Source organism: Diplotaxodon limnothrissa, linkage group LG17, assembly GCF_057381915.1.
Source record: "Diplotaxodon limnothrissa isolate DT_005_m linkage group LG17, D_limnothrissa_male_GT1.1, whole genome shotgun sequence".
NCBI lineage: Eukaryota > Metazoa > Chordata > Actinopteri > Cichliformes > Cichlidae > Diplotaxodon > Diplotaxodon limnothrissa.
In genome coordinates, this window is record NC_140612.1 from 27,151,063 (window position 1) to 27,169,708 (window position 18,646).

An 18,646-nucleotide genomic window follows, 5' to 3' on the forward strand; every position below is an offset into this window, starting at 1 on the left:
ACATTCAGGGTATTGCATGCATTTGTTGTGGAAGCCGTGCTGGAAAACGTGTTGGGGAACAAAGACAACAGGCGGTGACAGGATGTATTGTCACCTAGGTGACCAAACAGGATGTTTTTATATGTACTGTCACTCATTCAAAGTGCAGAAGAGCTGCATGTAAACAAAACTGAGGTGCCGGCTTTAGAAAAATTACAGAAATTACACTCCTAGGTCTGATATAAGAAAGACAAAGAGGAAGAAAGAAATGTGGGACTTTGTTTAAAAGCATTATGACTCTTCTGGTTTGCTGCCGGGGCCACCAGCCTCTCAGGAGGTCACGTTGGACCTGAAGCGTGCAAAGCATACCTATCATTAGCTCTGCTTTGTGCTGTGTCCCATTGTTACCTGACATTTTGGCAGCATAACAGTCTGAGACATCGCCAATGATCTCACAGCTTTTGTGTGTCGTCTTTTTGCTCATTTTGTGCAGCTCTCTTTGAACTTTTTTTGGTCCTGGAGAATCGAGGAAATGGTCTGTGTGAAGGGTCCAGTAAAAAAAAAAAAAAACACGCAAGAAGAGTGGAGTTAAAGGGCAGTTAGCGAGAAGTGAGGCTGTTCAAATGGCATCTCGGTTTGGTGGGCTGAAAGGAAAGTGCCATTAGTGTTGGGTTTCTGTGAAAGTCCACACAGTGGCTGCTTGAAGCACTCTTGATGGAGGATTTATTGCCCTTTGGGTCTACAAAATGACACTCGATTGCACTGGAAGTACAGGTGATGACCACATTCAGACCTGTGCGTTAAACCAAAGGAGTTACTTTATACTTCTGAAACTGCTGCTTGTTCAAGGCCATGACTTTGTTTCAGGATGCAGCACTGAAACACTTGGCTGTGGTGATGTTTCACCCTCCAACACCCACCCCCACCCTCACAGCATCCTCCAAACTGGTGGGCTATTGTCTTCCTGTACAAGGCGGTTTGCTCACTAACACCCGTGAGTTGGAGAAGGGTGCAGTGGTAAATACGTGCAGTGGAAGGCTGGCACAGGCCACTTATCGCCCAGAGAGCTTTTTACAAAGCAGGGCCTCAATCCCACAATGCCATTCTCTGCCTGCGCCTGTAACAAAGAGCTCTCTGAAGCTCACATTGTACGCCCTCTTTCACCCTTTTGACCCTGATGCGCTTTCTCCGTTCTGGCTTTTTCTGTAGTTTAACTTTGGGTTACAAGTGCTTCAGTGATCTGCACGTGCCATGATTTGGTGAGCTGTAGTCAGAGTGCACGACAAAATGTAATATTTATTCATTTAATCCTTTTTAAATGTGCATACTGATTGTGTAGTGCATGGAGACTGCATTTCTGTGTGTAGCAGAGAGTACAGTTTCACACAACCAGATAAGAGAGAAGTGAGCAGCTGGGAGAGAAAGAAGAAGCTTCTTGCTCAGAGCTGCTTGTGTACCTGCTCACCTACTACGAGTTCAAATGTAGAGGAGGCTTTCTTTGTTCCTGGCAGCTCGTTTCTCGTTTTGCCAAAGAAAATCTGAGCTATGTTTTGCAGGCGGACTTTGCCAGTAAGTTGATAAACGTATGCTGTTGAGTAAATGCTGTATTTCCCTATTTTTATTTTATTACGTGTGCTGGTAGGGTGAAGTCAGGACGGGGCTGTCGCAACAAAGTGGCACTTGTCTCTTAAGAGATCATCCAGAACATCACAGGAAGCTCTACTGCAAATCATAAACTATGGGAAGGATGAGGACTGTTACACATAAAAGCTGCACTCACTTTCTTTTAAAATAAACTTAGTTTTCAAAGAACAGTAGTATTTTAAGTATAAATATTGGAGATGCGCCGATATCTGCGATAACTGTTAACCAGGAAATACTTGCCTTCTTCTTCAGTAGATCATCTGCCTCCATCTCATCTTATCCCCAGTGTCCTCTCTGTGACACTCGCCCCCTGCATGTCATTTTTCATTACACCCATGAATCTTCTCTGTTGTCTTCCTCTTTTCCTCCTTCCTGGCAGTTCCACATTCAACATTCAATATGTCCACTCTTCTGGAGAATGAGGCGTTCCCAAGCTAGCAGTATTAATAATCTCTCCTGTATATCCTGGAACTTCCCCCAGGGTCCCTACATTCCTTAAAGCCCTCACCTAGGAGGTGTCCAATGAGGCATCCTAGTGAGATGCCCAGATTCCCACCTCAACTGGCTACTTCTGATGTGGAGAAATGGCAGCTTTACTATCATTATATAGCTTGTTATATATTGTTTAAAGTTGGCAAGCAGTAACCTCATCAGTTTAGTCTTTCTGCACTGTCTGTGTTATATCAAGAATATCAGCTTACATCTGTTATGTTCGTCATGCTCTGCACCGTTTGTGGTCAGAGGATGGAGGAAATTGCTCACCCTTTTTCAGTTGCTGGGTTGCTAACGTGGTTTTAGCCTGAAGAAATGTTGCAAATCTCATTAAGCCACAGTTGCACTGTCAAATTTTGCGTGTGCTTGGGCGGCATTTGTGAAAACACTTGTTGGAGTTTTAACACTTCTTTCTTTAAGTGTCAGAGCTGTGAATACGTTGTCCTACCGCCGGAGCTCTTTTAGCTGATGACAGCTACCCTTGAGCCTCATCACATGCGAGTAGAGCAGAGCATAAGCACTTGGGGAAAGTTCAGTTTTTGTTATATTTGTGTTCAAGGAAAAACCAAAAAAGGCGGCTCCTTGAATCATGCAGCACAGAAAGGACAGTTTTTGCAGTGCTGATATTTTTTGGAGAAAGCTGCACACAGAATCTTTTCCTCTGCTCCTGCTCCCTGCAGACTCCGTTACTACCAGCTGTTGGCCTCGAGCAGAGGGAGATAACGCTGTTACTTTTCATTACATACGGTAATAATAACGGCTCTACATGAGCATGGAGAAAATCCCTTACACCCCCCCAACCCCACCCCTTTCTCTCAGATGTTATGACAGTGCATACTGTACATGCGGGCTCGTTCCTAATATGGGCAGTATGGTGTACAGTATTGGGAGCGAGTAGGGTGCCATTAAAAAGCAAGGGATTGATGAGGATACAGAGCATGACTGTAAAGAGCTGTTTAAGTCAACTTCTGTCCTCTAAGCGAGAGATCTCTGCTTTTAGGACAGCTGACACACACAGGGCGGCACTTCCATAACAGAGCGCACGCGTTTTGATGCCAATCCCTTCACTTCCCCTCTCACTCCCCTTCTTTTCTCCTTCTCATCCTTTAATATCTGTCTGTGAAAGGCCTTTTGAACACAGCTGCTCTGTGCAGCAAGGCAAAGCCAAATTTCCTGGTAGGAGCTGCACAGATAAATGCATGACATCTGACTCCGCTGCCTTTGGGAAGCATCTCCTGACTCAAACATTGGCTTGACATGCTCAGCTCTCTGCAGGGTGTCGGGCAGCGAACGGCGTGTGATACACGAGCCGGTAAATCTAGACGAGACTTCACATAATCCCCGCCTCCATGTTGGAATATTTTCTCCGGCACGAAGTCGGCGAACGGCAGCGTAAACGGGTGGAATAACACAAGTAGGGTTTGCGTTTCAGCATGAATGTACAGCAGAGCGCGGCGAACAGCGGCACAAATGGCCCTGTCAGATACAGGTCAGAGGTTTACAGCCCTGATAGTGTTTTTGTATAAAACGGGGAGTGAATTCCTTTCTTTAGAGAGGAGATTACTTTTGCAAGCTGACTCACTGACCCGTGTTTACTTTGAGACATTTATCAAGAAACACTCCACAGTGTGACTCATGGCACAGATGGATAAATCTCATTGGTCGATGGCAGGCACGCTAGTTTTTGTTTTTTTTTTTTCTCTCTCTCTGCTCTCACATCTGTAGCCTACCTGGCTTAACACCTAGTCCCATCTTCTTTTAGTTGAAGCCATTCATTAGTGAAAAAAGGCACCTTTAATTAAGACTTCATAGTCAATTCACAGAGCTCATTTATCGATTAACTGTCATGATTATAATTGGAATTAATGCTGCTTTGAAACTCAATTGGACGCATCTTTCCTTTTGTTTTAGTAGCTTTCAATAAGGTAGAGCAGCAAAATGAGAGTTACTAGGTCCACCCTGTTAAAACAGATGCACTCTAATACAACATTACTACTCATGAGGTGAGTTTACTTTTCAGTCTGTTTGCTTTCCTTTCTATGTGCCGTTTCCACATTTTGAGTTAAGTTGCGATTCTAAACAGTCCAGTCTGACCGGTCTTATCTCGTCCACGTTGACTATCGCTGCTTTGGTGAAATGAAAATGTACAGGTCATTTGCATCAGAACAATCTCCTCACCTGAAGCGATTATGCAAAGTACATTTGCGTTCCTTGCCATGGTGTTTTAGTGTTTGAGTCGACTGTAATAGTTCTTCTCTCCCTGACAGCTATAAGCAAAGTTTGTTTATACAGCTCACTTCGTACACAGCATCAATGCAATGCCAATGTCCACATCTTACGAGAAAGCACAGCCTTCTTCAAGTTTAAGAAAAATGTATATGGCATTTAAATGTTCGATTATTTGAACGCTGCTGATGAATTAGCTAAGACATAAAAGTCTTTCCTTTAGTGATTTCTGTTTTGTCTGGCAGCTTTTCGACCGTGTGAGGGAGGAAAACCCCGATTTCCACCAGAAGATCATCCCAATCAGCAGCGAGCTGACGCAGCCGGGCCTGGCCATCAGCCCAGAGGATGTGGAGAAGCTCACCACCTGCATCAACATCGTCTTCCACTGCGCCGCCACCATCCGCTTCGATGAGCCGCTCAAGTGAGGACCACGTGCATTTCATCCATTTTTTTTATTTTTTTATTTTTTTATTTTTTTTCCAACACAATGAACACACAGACTCCTGCTGCTTTGTTTCATTATTACACCTCATTACAATCCTGTTCCACTTTATGCAAGGTGTCTTTATTGCTGAGTAAATGTTGCTTGTAGCAGGAACTTGCTGTTGAGAGGGTGCACTCCAGAGGATGTGCAATTCAATGAGCATGACGGTAATGTTTCATTGACATGACGCAAAGAGGAAGTGGAGCAGGATGAGGGTGTGGAGAAATCAACCGTTTCTACGAGTTTGTAAAATCACCTATAAGAAAATAGATGGTTCCTATTTTACTCAGGGAGTCGTGGCATGTTCGGAGTGTTGGTAGGATGCGATTCAGTCAGTGTTGAGTCGGTATTAAGATAGCCGGTCAGTCTTCAGAGGCTCCAACGTCCCAGTGAGGACGTCTCGCTCGTTACTGGTCTATGAGGAGCTTTGCTGAATGTAGAGTTGTTGAATTCTGATGTGAGCACTGTGATGACCTCGTTATGTTGTGCTCCTTTAGATAATGTGTTGATGTTCTCCTCCGACTAGTCATACCTGTAACTTCCTGTCATAAGCAACAACGATCCGTCCTATAATGTTCGAATCCTGTTCACCAAAAGACCCGACAATAATACAGAGAAAACCCCAACAATGAGACGACCCAGTATGAGCAAGCACTTGGCAAAAGTCGGAAGGAAAAACTCCCTTTTAACAGGAAGAAACATCTGAAAGAATCAGGCTCAGGAAGGAGCGGCCATCTGTCGTGACTGGTTATAGGGTGATGGGAGGAAGACCGGACAAAAGACTCACTGTGTCTGAGAGCCAGAGATTATTAATATCTAATGATTAAATCCAGAGTCCTGTATAAACACAGAGGGAGTGAAGAAGAAATAGTCCATTATGGGAAGCCCCCGGCAGCCTAGGCCGGTGAGGTCTGGTCTGAGGTCAGTTGGTCATAGCTGGGAGGCGGCAGGGAAGCCATTTGTATAGACTGGGCCTGAGCCTGCAAGCTTGTGTAAAAATATACAAACATGGTGTGCAGCTTTCTTTGTCTTGCTGTACAAATGCCCAGCCTGGACTGCACTGGATCCTTCATGTAAAAAATTATCTGCAGAGTGAAACGGATGAGCCGAGAAACCGAAAAGAGAAGAATGATTGGCATTCCTGCTTATAGCTTGTGTCTGGACACTTTCAGTTGCACTGCATTTTTGGGATTTTGTAAGTCTGATTACACACATGTTGACCCCACGTGATGATCCCGGTATTCATAGATTAGATCTTCAGTTTTAGCTTCTTTTAAGCAGGGAAATTCCTCCCAAGATAAGCGAGTGAGGCCGCCCCTTCAGTGTGTTTGCAGCCTCCGTGTGCATGGATGAGTGGAGGTAGATCATTTGTCTGACGTGGTGTAGTGCTGCTCTTTAAAAGCTCCCTGAAGATGGGTGTTCAGAGGCGGGCCAGTTTGAGTGACAGCTCAGTTAGGACTGCTGCACTGCACTGAGCTGCACACCGATTCATATCGATCTCTTAGTGCTTTAGTCTCTCTCTGTCTCTGTATCTTTCTCTCTCAGTGGCCTTTATCTTCTCTCTTCTTTTATTTCTTCATATGACTTCACTGGGTTTTTTACTCACGCCTCCCCTTTTTGTCATCTCAGAGTCATTATTCTTGTCTGGTGACCGGCAGCCTTGTAAGCAGTGCAGAGGCCATAAATCAGAAGAGTCTGCTTAAGGCTCGAGAGTCAGTCCAGGGCTTTTCAGCCCGACACCTCAGCTGGTCTTCATCCTGTGCAAGTCTTTATCCACACTTAAAGGATCATTGCTATTTATTGAAAGCTGGTTTTAACTTGAAACTTATTTCTATTTATCATAGGATTGATCAAACTAAGGTAATCTGTGAGTAAAGAGAGATTTTCACCCTATAATGTTCTGTGCAGTGGGTTAAAATTTCTAGAAATCATGACCTGGTTACCAGGAACTGCAGAAACAAGTGCCCCTTTACCCTTGGGTAGAGGTTCTTCTTCGTAATGAGCTGTGACAGGATGTAAACATTCCTGGTATCCTCCCCTCGGCTGAACTACAATGTCAGGTAGCTGCTAGCTTGCTTCCTGACATTGTAGTTTTAAATGAACTTGCAAGAAAGCCATAAGAGGAAAATATATGTTTGATTTTTGGGGTGAAGTGGCCTTTTTAAAGAAGAAAGCAGCACTGAGTGTTAATATTAGAGCTGCTAGTGATTTAATATTGATTCATCGATCTGTCACTTTATCAATACACAGTTCTGTGCTTCAGAGAAGTACTGATAAAATGTACAGTAGTAATGATAATACTTGGGGCAGTCTAAGCATTAAGCAGATATTAAACGACTCTTGAAATTTAGGAAAATTATCCGATAAACAAATTCTACAAAAACCCTTAAAGTGATTTTATTCTAAGATTATTACTTTGAAGTCTTATAACCTCGGTGGCTTCATATGAGTAAAAATCAGCAGCTGGGAGTTTCTTTTGTTTGCTAACTCGAGCTTTTCTCTAAAGGACCGTGACCCTTACAGACAACTGTCTGAAACAGATAACATCCAGTGAGCTTTGTGAAAGCTTTGTTGATGACAGAGGAGACTGGTCAGACTGCTTCAAGCGGATAGGAAGGAAATAGTAACTCGAATAACCACCAAATATGCAGAATAGCATCTCGGAACACAAAACGCATTGAACCCTGCTGCTACAGCAGCAGAAGACCATACAGTGTGCCACTCCTGTCAGCTAAGGACAGGAAACTGGGTCTACAATTCACACTGGCCCACGAAAACTGGGACAATAGAAGAAGCGTCTGAGCAGCAACATTCAGGTGTTAGGATAAGAATTTGTTGTAAACAACATGAGAGCATGAATCATTCGGCACTTTGGACCCATAGCACCAGTTATTCACTCTTCAAACACCACAGCCTGCCTGAGTATTGTCGCTGACCATGTCCATCGCTTTATGACCACATTGGACCGTCTTCAGTGTCTTGAACGCTGTACTCAAAGGGCCTCCACAGTCAGCAGATCTCAATAGCTGGTAGTTTCTGATGAGTGCCTATACTGGTCTGTAGTTGTTGCATCTGAGTCATAACTGCAAAGACAGATGGGTGATGAGTCAGGAGCAGGAAGGGGCGCAGTGGTGCCTCCATCTTCCCCCTGTAGTCCCACTGGCGTGACGCCCTGCATATGGTCCCAGAAGATGGAGGGGCGATGACACGCCCCCACAGCACTCAAAAGCTCACCGGGTGATCGCCACCGCAGTCTTCATCGTCCTGCCGCTGCCAACAGCCTGACCGCACCTGATTCGTGCCACTGGACCGTTCGCCCACAGCTTTTTGCCTCTCGGTTCTCCCGCGACCTCGTGATCGACACCCACGCTGAGCCGGAGAATCATGCAGTGTCTGTTGAAACTGACCACAGCGTTTCTCGTCTTTGCTCTAGGCAAAATGGACTCTGTATGTTGTTGTAGTTCTGCTGCAGAGCTGACGCACATCCACAGCTGAGGGCTGAGGTTTATAAAGTGAAATGTGTTGTGTGGGTGGCCTACAGGAGGATTATCAATCACATGTGGGTTGAGTTGTTTTTGTTTCTTCTTCCTCTGGCAGTTAGGATTTTGTTGTTGTCATCTCTTTAAGAAAACATTTTTAAAACGATAAAGGCCAGCACCTTGATTATTCTTGCATAAGTTTGAGTCGGATACACGTGCTTCCTTTCACCAGAGATGGAGTCTTTTTATAGAGGTGACGCAAGACAGGTGAGGACGCCAATTATAGATTTCATTGGCAGAATGAAGATGATGGCAGCGATAAACATGAGGCGTGAGAAGTCAGGGTAAGAGTGGTGATGAATGAGATGTGCCATGGTGTTATGAGTGGCTGGCTGCTTATGTGGAGGCCTACACAGGTGAGCCAGTATTCTCCTAACAAGCCTCACTGCCTCCTACTGGAGGGAACCCTGCAGGGAGAGCAGAAAGAGGAGGCTGTAACAGCTTTAGACAGTATAGAGTCAGAGGATTGCTAATTACAACACTTGTCTCATCATTATAAGACCAGTATCTATTAGACTTGTATAAATAAATGGCCAGCTAGGCCCTACTTATGTTTATTTTCTACTTTATCAATGGTTTAAATTGGGAGGGGGGATTTAATCTCTTAAACTATCATGCAATTAATAACTTCATTACTCTATCTGCATTTGTTCTCATTTTGTGGTCCTCGGGATTTTTCTGTCTTCAGAGAAACACTTTTTTAAAAAATGTTTCTGCTTTTGGACTGTTGAGGTGAAATGCTGCTGCGTCATTTATAAGGTTATAGTCTCTGTGTTTAAGAAGAGAAAGTCAACAAAAGAAGGACCAACAAGTTATCACTTTGCCAGATTTTGCAGGTGTAAAGCGGCGTGCATTAGGGCTGTGCGATATGACCAAAATCTCATATCCCGATATAAGAATTCTGTCGTCCGATAACGATATAAATCACAAAAATGTAACATTTTCTGTAAGTTCTGTGAATCTCGGGCAGCTCGTCTTGCGGGAAGCGTTTCCAGCTGCGAGTCATGTAGCTGGAGTCCAGTGTTTTAACAGATGCATGAAACTATATTTTTAGACATAAGTTGTAACGGCCGCCGTTTTCTATTACACAGCGTGCTGCGGGGAAAAGCCTGTTCTAAAGTTTGAGTCTAAGGTTTATTTTTTAGCACCTGATGGCTCTTTTTTTACTTCTCATCCTAATCTGCACTTTCACGTAATTCAGTTTACTTTGAAAAGTCTCAACAGGATCTTGAGCTTTATTGTGAAAGGTTTATGTGGAACATAAACAAGCGGACAGGCGATGGTGTTACCGTCGTTGTTGCTAACCACAACGCATAAAAACAGGCGCTTGTCTGTCCATAGTGTGGTTATATTAAATATAAGAGAAAGAGAGAACTTTAAGAAATTAATATAGCCACTACAGTGACCATCAAAACGATGAAAAAAATATTGCCGTAAACAGTTTATTTTGCGACACCACGAAACAAACGATAGCATAAAATGAAAGGATAGAAGTTTTTATATTGTCATCCGATATATATCGTTATATCGAACAGCCCTAGCGTGCATTGTTCAGGACCGTTCTCTGCATCGATTCAGAGCCGCAGTAGATGCTGTAATGCTCAGTCTTGGCTTTATGACTGGTACTACAAGATGAAAAGAGCGAAAATGATGAGGCTAATACATGTTTTTCCCCTCCTTCTCATTTAGTCTTGTTCTCTCTCCCTCTCCTCTGTTTGATTTCATGCCTCTCTATCCCTCCGTGTCACTCTGCTCCGGCTTGAATTTTTTTGCAAATTCCTGCTCCTTTGCAAATTCATATTTGAATGGTACACTCAGTCGTCAGCAAACAAACGCTTATACATGCAAATACAAAGATAGTAGTAGTCTAGCAAACACGAACACACACACAACGACTTTCCCTGCACACACTGAACCTGAGCACGCACACACAAACTTTTCCCTCCCACACAGACTCATTTGCACGACCTTTCCTCCCACATCTACATACACACACTCCCAGAGACGTGCAGTCTTTTTAACACCGTATGAATGTCTCTCTCCTCTCCTGCAGACACGCCCTGCAGCTCAACGTGATCGCCACACAGCAGCTCCTCAGCCTGGCCCAGCAGATGCATCACCTCGAGGCCTTCATTCACATCTCCACCGCCTATGCAAACTGCAATCGCAAGCACATTGATGAGGTCATCTACCCGCCGCCCGTCGAGCCCAAGAAACTCATAGACTCCCTTGAGTGAGTGGATGATGTTTTTGTTCACCCATGTCACAGAAATACTTCCACTTGGGGTTAATTCATGTGATGTGGAAATTAATCCCAAAGAAAAAGAGAAGTTGCATATTTGTGCAACAGCTGCAACCAAGGGAGAGACCGCGACAGGGCCTCCCAAACAAGGGATTGTAACAAGGTTCGCTCAAAAGATCAATAAATAGTGAGTGGATAAACTATTGCATCACTTGGCGAGTGTGTCAGAATCAAGCCCAGTAATTACGAGGAACGAACAAACAATGCAGTCATTCACAACACATCCAGCTGGGCCTAAACCACCCTGGGCACGATACCAACACAGATCTCATCCATTCACTTACATTCAGCAGTGAACCTGGACTGGGATAAAAGCAGGAATGTGGAGACACGAATTTCATGATTATGTGCCTGTTTTCACACCTGTGCACACATTTGGCCAACTGGCTGTCAAAAAAAGCGCTTTATTGTCAGATTGCGCCATGGAAGTTATTGCAAAAGTTGGGCAACATGCACACCTTTCCGTGTGAAAGGAGGTTTTCTTTGCTTTTAAACTGTTCATATTCATAATGTAGTCCAGGACTAACACCTCCACGTGCATTTGAAGAGCAGTAACAAAGACTCTCCCTACATATCAAAGGTCACAGTAATTTCAATTTGATTCATATAGCAACAAAGGACAACTACAGTTACCTCAAGGTGTTTTATTTGATACAGAGAAAACCCCAACAATCAGGTGACCCCTTATGAGCAAGCATGTGGCAAAAGTGGGAATAAAAAACTCCCCTTTAACAGGAAGAAACTTCCAGCAGAACCAGGCTCACGGAGGGGTGGCCATCTGCCGTGACTGGTTGGGCATGAGGGGAGGAAGACGGGACAAAAGAGACACTGTGGGGGAGCGGGGGAGGCAGAGATGCATAACTAATGATAAAAGACAGCAGATATTACACTAATGTCTGAAACGGCATGAAAAGGAAGTGCTAGGGTTGAGATGGGTTGATAGCGGCTTGCAGGGTGACTAAAGCAGCTTAAGTGCCACGTCCTACATAGATTTGTCATCAGCTCAAGTGTAAGGACCAGAGGTTTGGTTTAACTTTGAGAACATTGCCTAATGGAGTGTTTCCGTTTCATTTTATTTCATGCATTTATTTGGCAGTGCTTATAGGTGAAGTCGCCTTAACTCCTTTTCCCATAAAGACAACATGACGACCTTTACAGCATTCACAGGGTAAAGAGTTAAAATGCTGGTCTAAATGTAGTAAGCGTACATGACCTGGGGACTGTAAATTGCTTTTTCATAAACCTGTACCTTCTAATGTTCTTCTGCAAAACAAACCTGCTACCTATGTTTTTAAAAATTGTTTTTATCATAATAAATCTCAGACTGCACCAAAATAAGTGCTCAATTATGTTGTAAATGGGTGCTTAGTGCTGAAGCTTTATGTCTCTGGCTTCAGGTGGATGGACGATGGCATCGTGCGGGACATAACGCCACGGCTCATCGGCGACAGGCCCAACACATACACCTACACCAAAGCCCTGGCTGAGTACGTGGTGCAGCAGGAGCAAGACAAGCTCAACATTGGCATCATCAGACCCTCCATAGTGGGAGCCAGTTGGCAAGAGCCCTTTCCTGTGAGTTCACTGAATACTTTTCTCTCTTTAGAAATTAGCTACTTTTGCATAATTACACTTATATATGTTCTTTTTTTAAGTATTGACAAAGTTCCATGACCTTTTCTAGTTTTAATCTTGCTGAGAGAGAACTGACACGCCCACTATGGCTCACGTCTTTGTGAAAGAATTTCACGAGCCTATATGTCAAAGACATAGGACATAGTTTTTGTAAAGACGTGTACAAAAACGATGGATGCAGCGACTGATGTCAGTCATTGGGTTGTGAACACCTACATTTTAATCACATAAAAAAAATTGAAATAAAACAAAGCAACAAATTAATTGTCTGATAGCTTAATCTCTACAGTTTGATCTTGTGACATCAACATTTCAGTTCTCACCCAATCATTGACACCTACACATGGTCCTTTTCTCTCGACACTGTTCCTCAAAGTCTTATGAGTTAATTGCTCCGTAACATATATTCCACTCTTTATTTTCAGCCATTTCTCTTGCGATGGTTGTACGATCCTTATTTGACGTGATTTGCCGAGTTAGTAGGGCCACCTTCATGCTTATGCTTACTTTGCTTAATAAAAACAGGCTTAAAGGATTGTGTACCAGATGTCGTCATTGGTCATTTTTCATAAAGGAACCATAGTGTTTGAAAATGAACACAAACAAGAGTCAAAACTAGAAATTCAGACCATTTTTTTTTTCTGCTTGCATCTTTTCTATACAGTCTGTGATGCATGTCGTGATTAAGAGCTGTGGTGCTTGGATCCTCACAGAGTGCAAGTCGTTTGCTTTCCTATTTCATCGCTGGCTCATTTTCTGCTCAGAACGTGCCCCCTTTTTTTGACTTGGTTGTTTCTTTGTAGGTGCATGTTGGACACCCATGAATGACGCGGACTAGTTTTTCTAGAATCCCTCCCCTCATTATGTGTCCTCCTGACACAAATTGAAATAAGATATTGATCAACCTAATCCTGCCCGGGTCAGTGCTGCTCTCCTGTGGCTTTTATCTTAAGTGGCCCTGGATTAAAGCAAATTGGCTAATGTCGGTGCTAAAGACCGGCGTTTTCCACCCGAGTCACCTTTCATCAAGCTAAACAGCTGCTGGGATGGGAGATTTTGGGCGGACGTCAAGGACAGAAGGGTAAATCGGAGGCTGTGGACTGAAGGCCGCTTCGCTAAGGACCCAAACATGAAAGCTGAAGAGTGCATTATTGCTGTCAGTCTCTGGTGGATTTCTTTATATGAAAACTTGCACCAGACTAATCAGCGTGAGCGAGATTGCTTCTCAGTAAATATTTAATTGAAATTATGTGATTTTGCATGGAAAGAGTTAAACTTTAAACTTGCCAATAATTATTCATTTTTTATAAGATATTTACTTATTCTTTCATTTCATTTTATTTTTTATATATATATTTTTTGCTGAGCGACTCCTCGTTAAAGCTATAAATATATCACTCAAGGCTGATGACTGCAGAAAAAGCCTTAGACTCGTGATGACATAAATGTATCGATTATTCAAAGAGATGTTCAGCAGAAATCTAACAGCCTATTCAGATTCTTCCCAATTAAAAAACATGAGTTCATCTGAAGGACTAGCTCTGAAGAGATGATGCAGCATGAAAAGAAAACAAATACCAGACCAACACAGGAAAGTCCTTGTTTATGTGGAGCCAGGAAATGTAGGTCTTGTGTTTGTGCAGTGGGACTGTTGGTAGCTTCTGGCTCTGCCTGCAGTTTTAAACTCGGCCTGGCAGCAACTCTTCAAAAGACCTTACTCACGCTTGGCCCTGCAATCGCCTTGGCAGCCCGTGCCAGCAGGCGCTGTGAGGCGGGTGGGGGATGGGCAGAGCGTGTTTGTGTCGATGTGTTGTGTACATTTATAACCCCAGTATGCGCCTGTCATTCTGGGAGTCTGTGCTTTTAGAAATGTCCCATTTAACCCAACACGCTGTGCAAAATAAAAGCTGCATCTCCGTCTTCAGCTTGGCGTGAAGCCGACAGCCGATCGCCACGCTAAAAACACCCCTGGCCCCAGTGGCCTGCTCTTCTTCTGTGCACCTTATCTGCACCAGAACATATTATTAGAGCGAGGATAAGGCTTAGCTCTGCCCACATAATGAATCCATAGCCCCGCACATTAGAGACTGTTGCAGTCTATTACCAGTGATTTCATCCATTTTTAATGGTTTCTAATTGAAGCCGACAATCCCCGCTTCTCTGTTCTCCCACCGCAGGAAGTAACATAACCCCGAACAGCTGCTTTAGCGCACAGAAACACAACCACACGTGTGCTGCTGTTGGAATTAATCAATTAATGTTGATTCAGTCTCATTGCTGTTTTTCTTTTCTTCTCCGTTTCATGCCTCAGGGTTGGATCGACAACTTCAACGGGCCAAGCGGCGTCTTTATAGCTGTAAGTAAGACATGTTACCCTTGAATCTCAAAGCTCTTGGTTGCAGTGGCAAGATTTGGAGTTTTCAGATGATGTCATCCTGTGATAAGGCGGGAAAGGGTATCCTGCGCACCATGAGGGCCAACAACGATGCGGTGGCAGATCTGATCCCTGTGGATGTGGTCATCAGCCTCACTCTGGCTGCTGGCTGGTACACTGCTGTACACAGGTGAGTAAACAAACCCCAAAACTCAGTCCCTAAACTTAAAATGTCCTCCATTTGCCATAATGCATACGTTGAGGGCTTTCCATTAAAAACTTGTAGTTTCCAAGCGCACTTTAGGTATAGGGACAACGGCCAACTTGTGGGGATTTCTGCTGTAACCTGCAGATGTTTGGGCTCAATACAAAAGGCAAAACAAGCAAATAAACTTAAAGTTATGATCATATGACAATAGCTGCTTGCCTGCTCAGGCAAGTTTGGCCAGTCAAAGCAGAAGCTAGAAAGCTTCAGAAACCCAATCTCTTGTCCCTTTTCTAGATATTCTGCATAGTTTTATGTCCGAATATGTCGTACGTCTGTATATAGAGTAAATCTCCCAGGTTACTCTGTTTTACTTGGCCTCGGTAAACTGTGACATGGACAGAAGACATCTGTTATGAGTGGGGGTAATACTCTATGAACACCAAATATAGTTCAGGCACAAGCACCTGGATAGATGCTTTAACAGTGACTCTAAAAATAGAGTTGCATACATTCTTTGTGCAGCTATTTCCACCAGCAGCCCAACACAAACCTGTTGTCGCGGTCTTCCTGTGTGTCTTGTTAGTGAGCGTCAGAGTAACGGTAATACTTCAGTACTTTTATAACAGCCTGAGGTGATAAAAGAAGCTGTAAGTGTAAATCTAAACCTGGCCCTGATGTGAAGAGAACAATTGCACTGAGAACTTGTCACAAAAAATCCAGAATGGTCTGGGAAAATCAGTTAAATGCCAGATTTTGAAAGATTTTTCTGTTGATTCTTACCAAATTTATTTTGGCACTAACAAGAAGACACTAGTAAACTCAAGTGAGTCATTTCCACGCCGTGCCAGATGTTTTTCCCAGGGAGTGTCTGACTCATTGCTTCGCTGCAGTCTTACCAAAACTCAGAGGGTCAGATTTTCCATACGGGAAACAGAGTGCAGAGAAAATATGCAGCATCCACACCCATTTCAGACTGCTAAGAGAGGCTGATGAAAACACTTAACCTCTCAAATTTTGTAATGTACAGGCATTTGGAATGTTGTGCAATACCAGGCTTATGTACTTATTTTATGTGCACTGTAAGGGTTAAAAACACTGGTGAATAACAGTTTTAAATATAAGATCAGCCTTTTATATCAGCACAGTTTCACCACACAAACAGATAAGCTGGAATTATACACCAAATGCCTTCTACAGACATCATTATGACCTTCATCTTCCACACTTTGCAGACCTAAAACGGCCCTGGTGTACAACTGCACGACCGGCGGCATCAACCCTTTTCACTGGGGAGAGATCGGTAGGTACCCTCTTTGCTGTGCGGTAACACAAACCTGTCACTGCAGGCGGATATTTATAGAGCTGTTTTTGTCTGCCTGCCGGCATCCCGCAACACTGTCGTCTGTGTTCGCTTTCCTCGTCATAAATCAATACTCGGGTGTTGTGACATAATGTGTCTGTGATGTAGTTGTGATGTTTGTGGTGGAGGCTTCAAGAGGAGGGAGTCTGCCACCTGCTGGCAAGAAGCAGAAAATTAAGTTTTTGATGGATTTGGTGGCGAGTGAATGATGCAGGCTAATCTTAAAGCTTGTTTGCAATATGTTTGAAAAGTAAACACATTTAGTGTCTGAAGGCGGATTAAAGTGTTTTATTTTATACTTTCTAGTTGATTTTTGTTAACGATTATTTTAAAAGTCTGTCTCAAAATGAATTCACAGAATTTAGGAAAAAGATTATCTATCTGCTTGGATTCCATGTGAAGAGTAAAAAACTCACATCGTTGCCCTCTGGGTGTGGATATCCGGCCGGCAGGATGTCGAGTGACCCTCAGATTAACAAGCACGCTCTCTTCACCAAGGAAATCGTGACCAGATGGCTCGTGGCGGGATTAGGTCTGATCACTGCGACTCATCGCGTTATGAAAGAGGAAGTGTGGACTCTGCACTCTCACTGGGCCAGAAGAGAGCTAGAAATGAAGCCAATTTAAAACAAGAGGATCAGAAGAGCCCCAGTAACACTGGACATCCCCTCAGAGAAAACAGATTTTTTTTTTTTTTTTAGATAAATATGACATTAAGAAAAGAAGTACTCTAGTGCAGCTCAGTTTTGTTTGTTTTTTTAAATATTTATATCACAAGTGTCCCAGGTTTCTGAGAGCAGCTCAGTGTTTGCCACGGTGCTTCCAACCAGGCTGCAGGGAGCCAGGCCACAGCTGGCTGTCACCTCGGATCTGGTCATCTCGGTCCCTGGAACCACTACATTATTGTTGTCATGGAAACAAACCTTACAAGGCCTCATTTGCATGCCATGTGATGTAATGTCTGTGGTCACATGGCTGCTTCCTGCCGCTGGCCGCCACTGGATGCTGAGAGGAGGAAGAGGAGGAGCCACCCACGCTGCCCAGTGGGGAAATCATTGAATGGTCACTTTCTGCCTGATATCCTCCAGAGGAAACAGGGTCATGCCATGTTTAAGGCCAGCTGAGTTTCTGGAAGTCTTGATCCTTGTATTAAAACCCTGTCCTCAAAGGACCTTTTATTTTCTTTGTTTACCTCTGAAAAGCACGCTTCCATTTGAACCATAGAGCTCGAATATGGAGGACCAAGACTGCCAAAAATTAAAAACAAAGTGTAAAAGCAGTCAGAAAGTAAACTAATAATTCATGAAACAAATGTACAAATTAATTATTAAAATGGGAGGGATGAATGAATAGAGTTAAGAACCCTTTTCCTGGCAATTCTTTAATGAGAAGGCTCATTAAAGTAAAGGATGCTGGAGAAGTGCATGCAACTGTAAACTGGAAATAAACCCTCTCCTACTTAAACCTCAGTCTGACCTGAAACTGAATTAAAATACACAGTCCAAAAGTTTCCTGCTGTCTTTTTTGTTTTGTTGTCTGAGTTTTACAGTTTACGATGCTGGTTACAGGCATTGATTAACACAATTTGCAAAATACCAAACAAAAGAGAAACACTGAACAATCGGGAGCGACCAGTTGCCAGATTATTGATTTTAAAATTTGAGAATTAAATTCGCTTATGTATATTAGTGTATTGGACCCACTTATCCCAGCACGACAAAAACCAACTTACTGTTATTCACATATGCTGTTAACTCCTCCATCCTATAAATCTCTAGTGTTATTTTCCACCACAATGATAAAGTTGGTACATCTTGTAATAGCCATTTCTTTGTTATACATTTTTTACTTGCAACTAGCAAGGCACTTAGTAAACATTTTCTTTTTTTTTTTTAAACCATTCCTGTGGCGTACATCCAAAAAAAATTGTTTTCCTTCCAAAAGGGAATGTACAGTTGAAAATTTCTTGTAGTGTTTCGTGAGTGTCTTTCCAGTAAGTCCTGATCAAAGGGCAGTCCCACATTATGTGAGCGTGGTGTGCTCGTTGGTGTCCACATTTTCTCCAACATACAGGGGGATTCCTGTCATAATGAGTCTTTTGGCAAGGGGTGATAAGAACCTTATCATAGTTTTCCATCCAAATTCTCTCCATCTTCGTGAGGAAGTGGATTCCACGTTCCCATATTTGAGTCCTCCTTCTCCCATAATATCTTCACATATTCAGTTGAGTGAGAAAGCTTATTTGTAAGAAATGTATACAAAAAGGAAAAGTGTTTTTTATTGACGTTGCCAATATATGCCTTTTTAAGCATAGCTATCAAATCTACATTAGTGTTCGACGCCACTCTGATTGTTGTCTTTATATAATGTCTTATTTGCAAGTATCAATAAAAATCCTGCTTT

The 18,646-nt window shown here is 43.1% G+C and overlaps 1 protein-coding gene across 2 annotated transcripts in view; it reads left to right on the forward strand.

The window, feature by feature from the left end:
• LOC146615100 (fatty acyl-CoA reductase 1) overlaps window positions 1–18,646 on the forward strand; it is a 58,909-nt gene that overhangs the window by 33,517 nt on the left and 6,746 nt on the right. For both annotated transcript variants that reach the window (XM_085375466.1, XM_085375467.1), the window contains exons 3-8: window positions 4,587–4,762; window positions 10,418–10,597; window positions 12,064–12,241; window positions 14,613–14,657; window positions 14,747–14,865; window positions 16,116–16,183. In XM_085375466.1, the coding sequence (XP_085231592.1) occupies window positions 4,587–4,762; window positions 10,418–10,597; window positions 12,064–12,241; window positions 14,613–14,657; window positions 14,747–14,865; window positions 16,116–16,183 (766 nt within the window). The remainder of the gene's footprint in view (window positions 1–4,586; window positions 4,763–10,417; window positions 10,598–12,063; window positions 12,242–14,612; window positions 14,658–14,746; window positions 14,866–16,115; window positions 16,184–18,646) is intronic.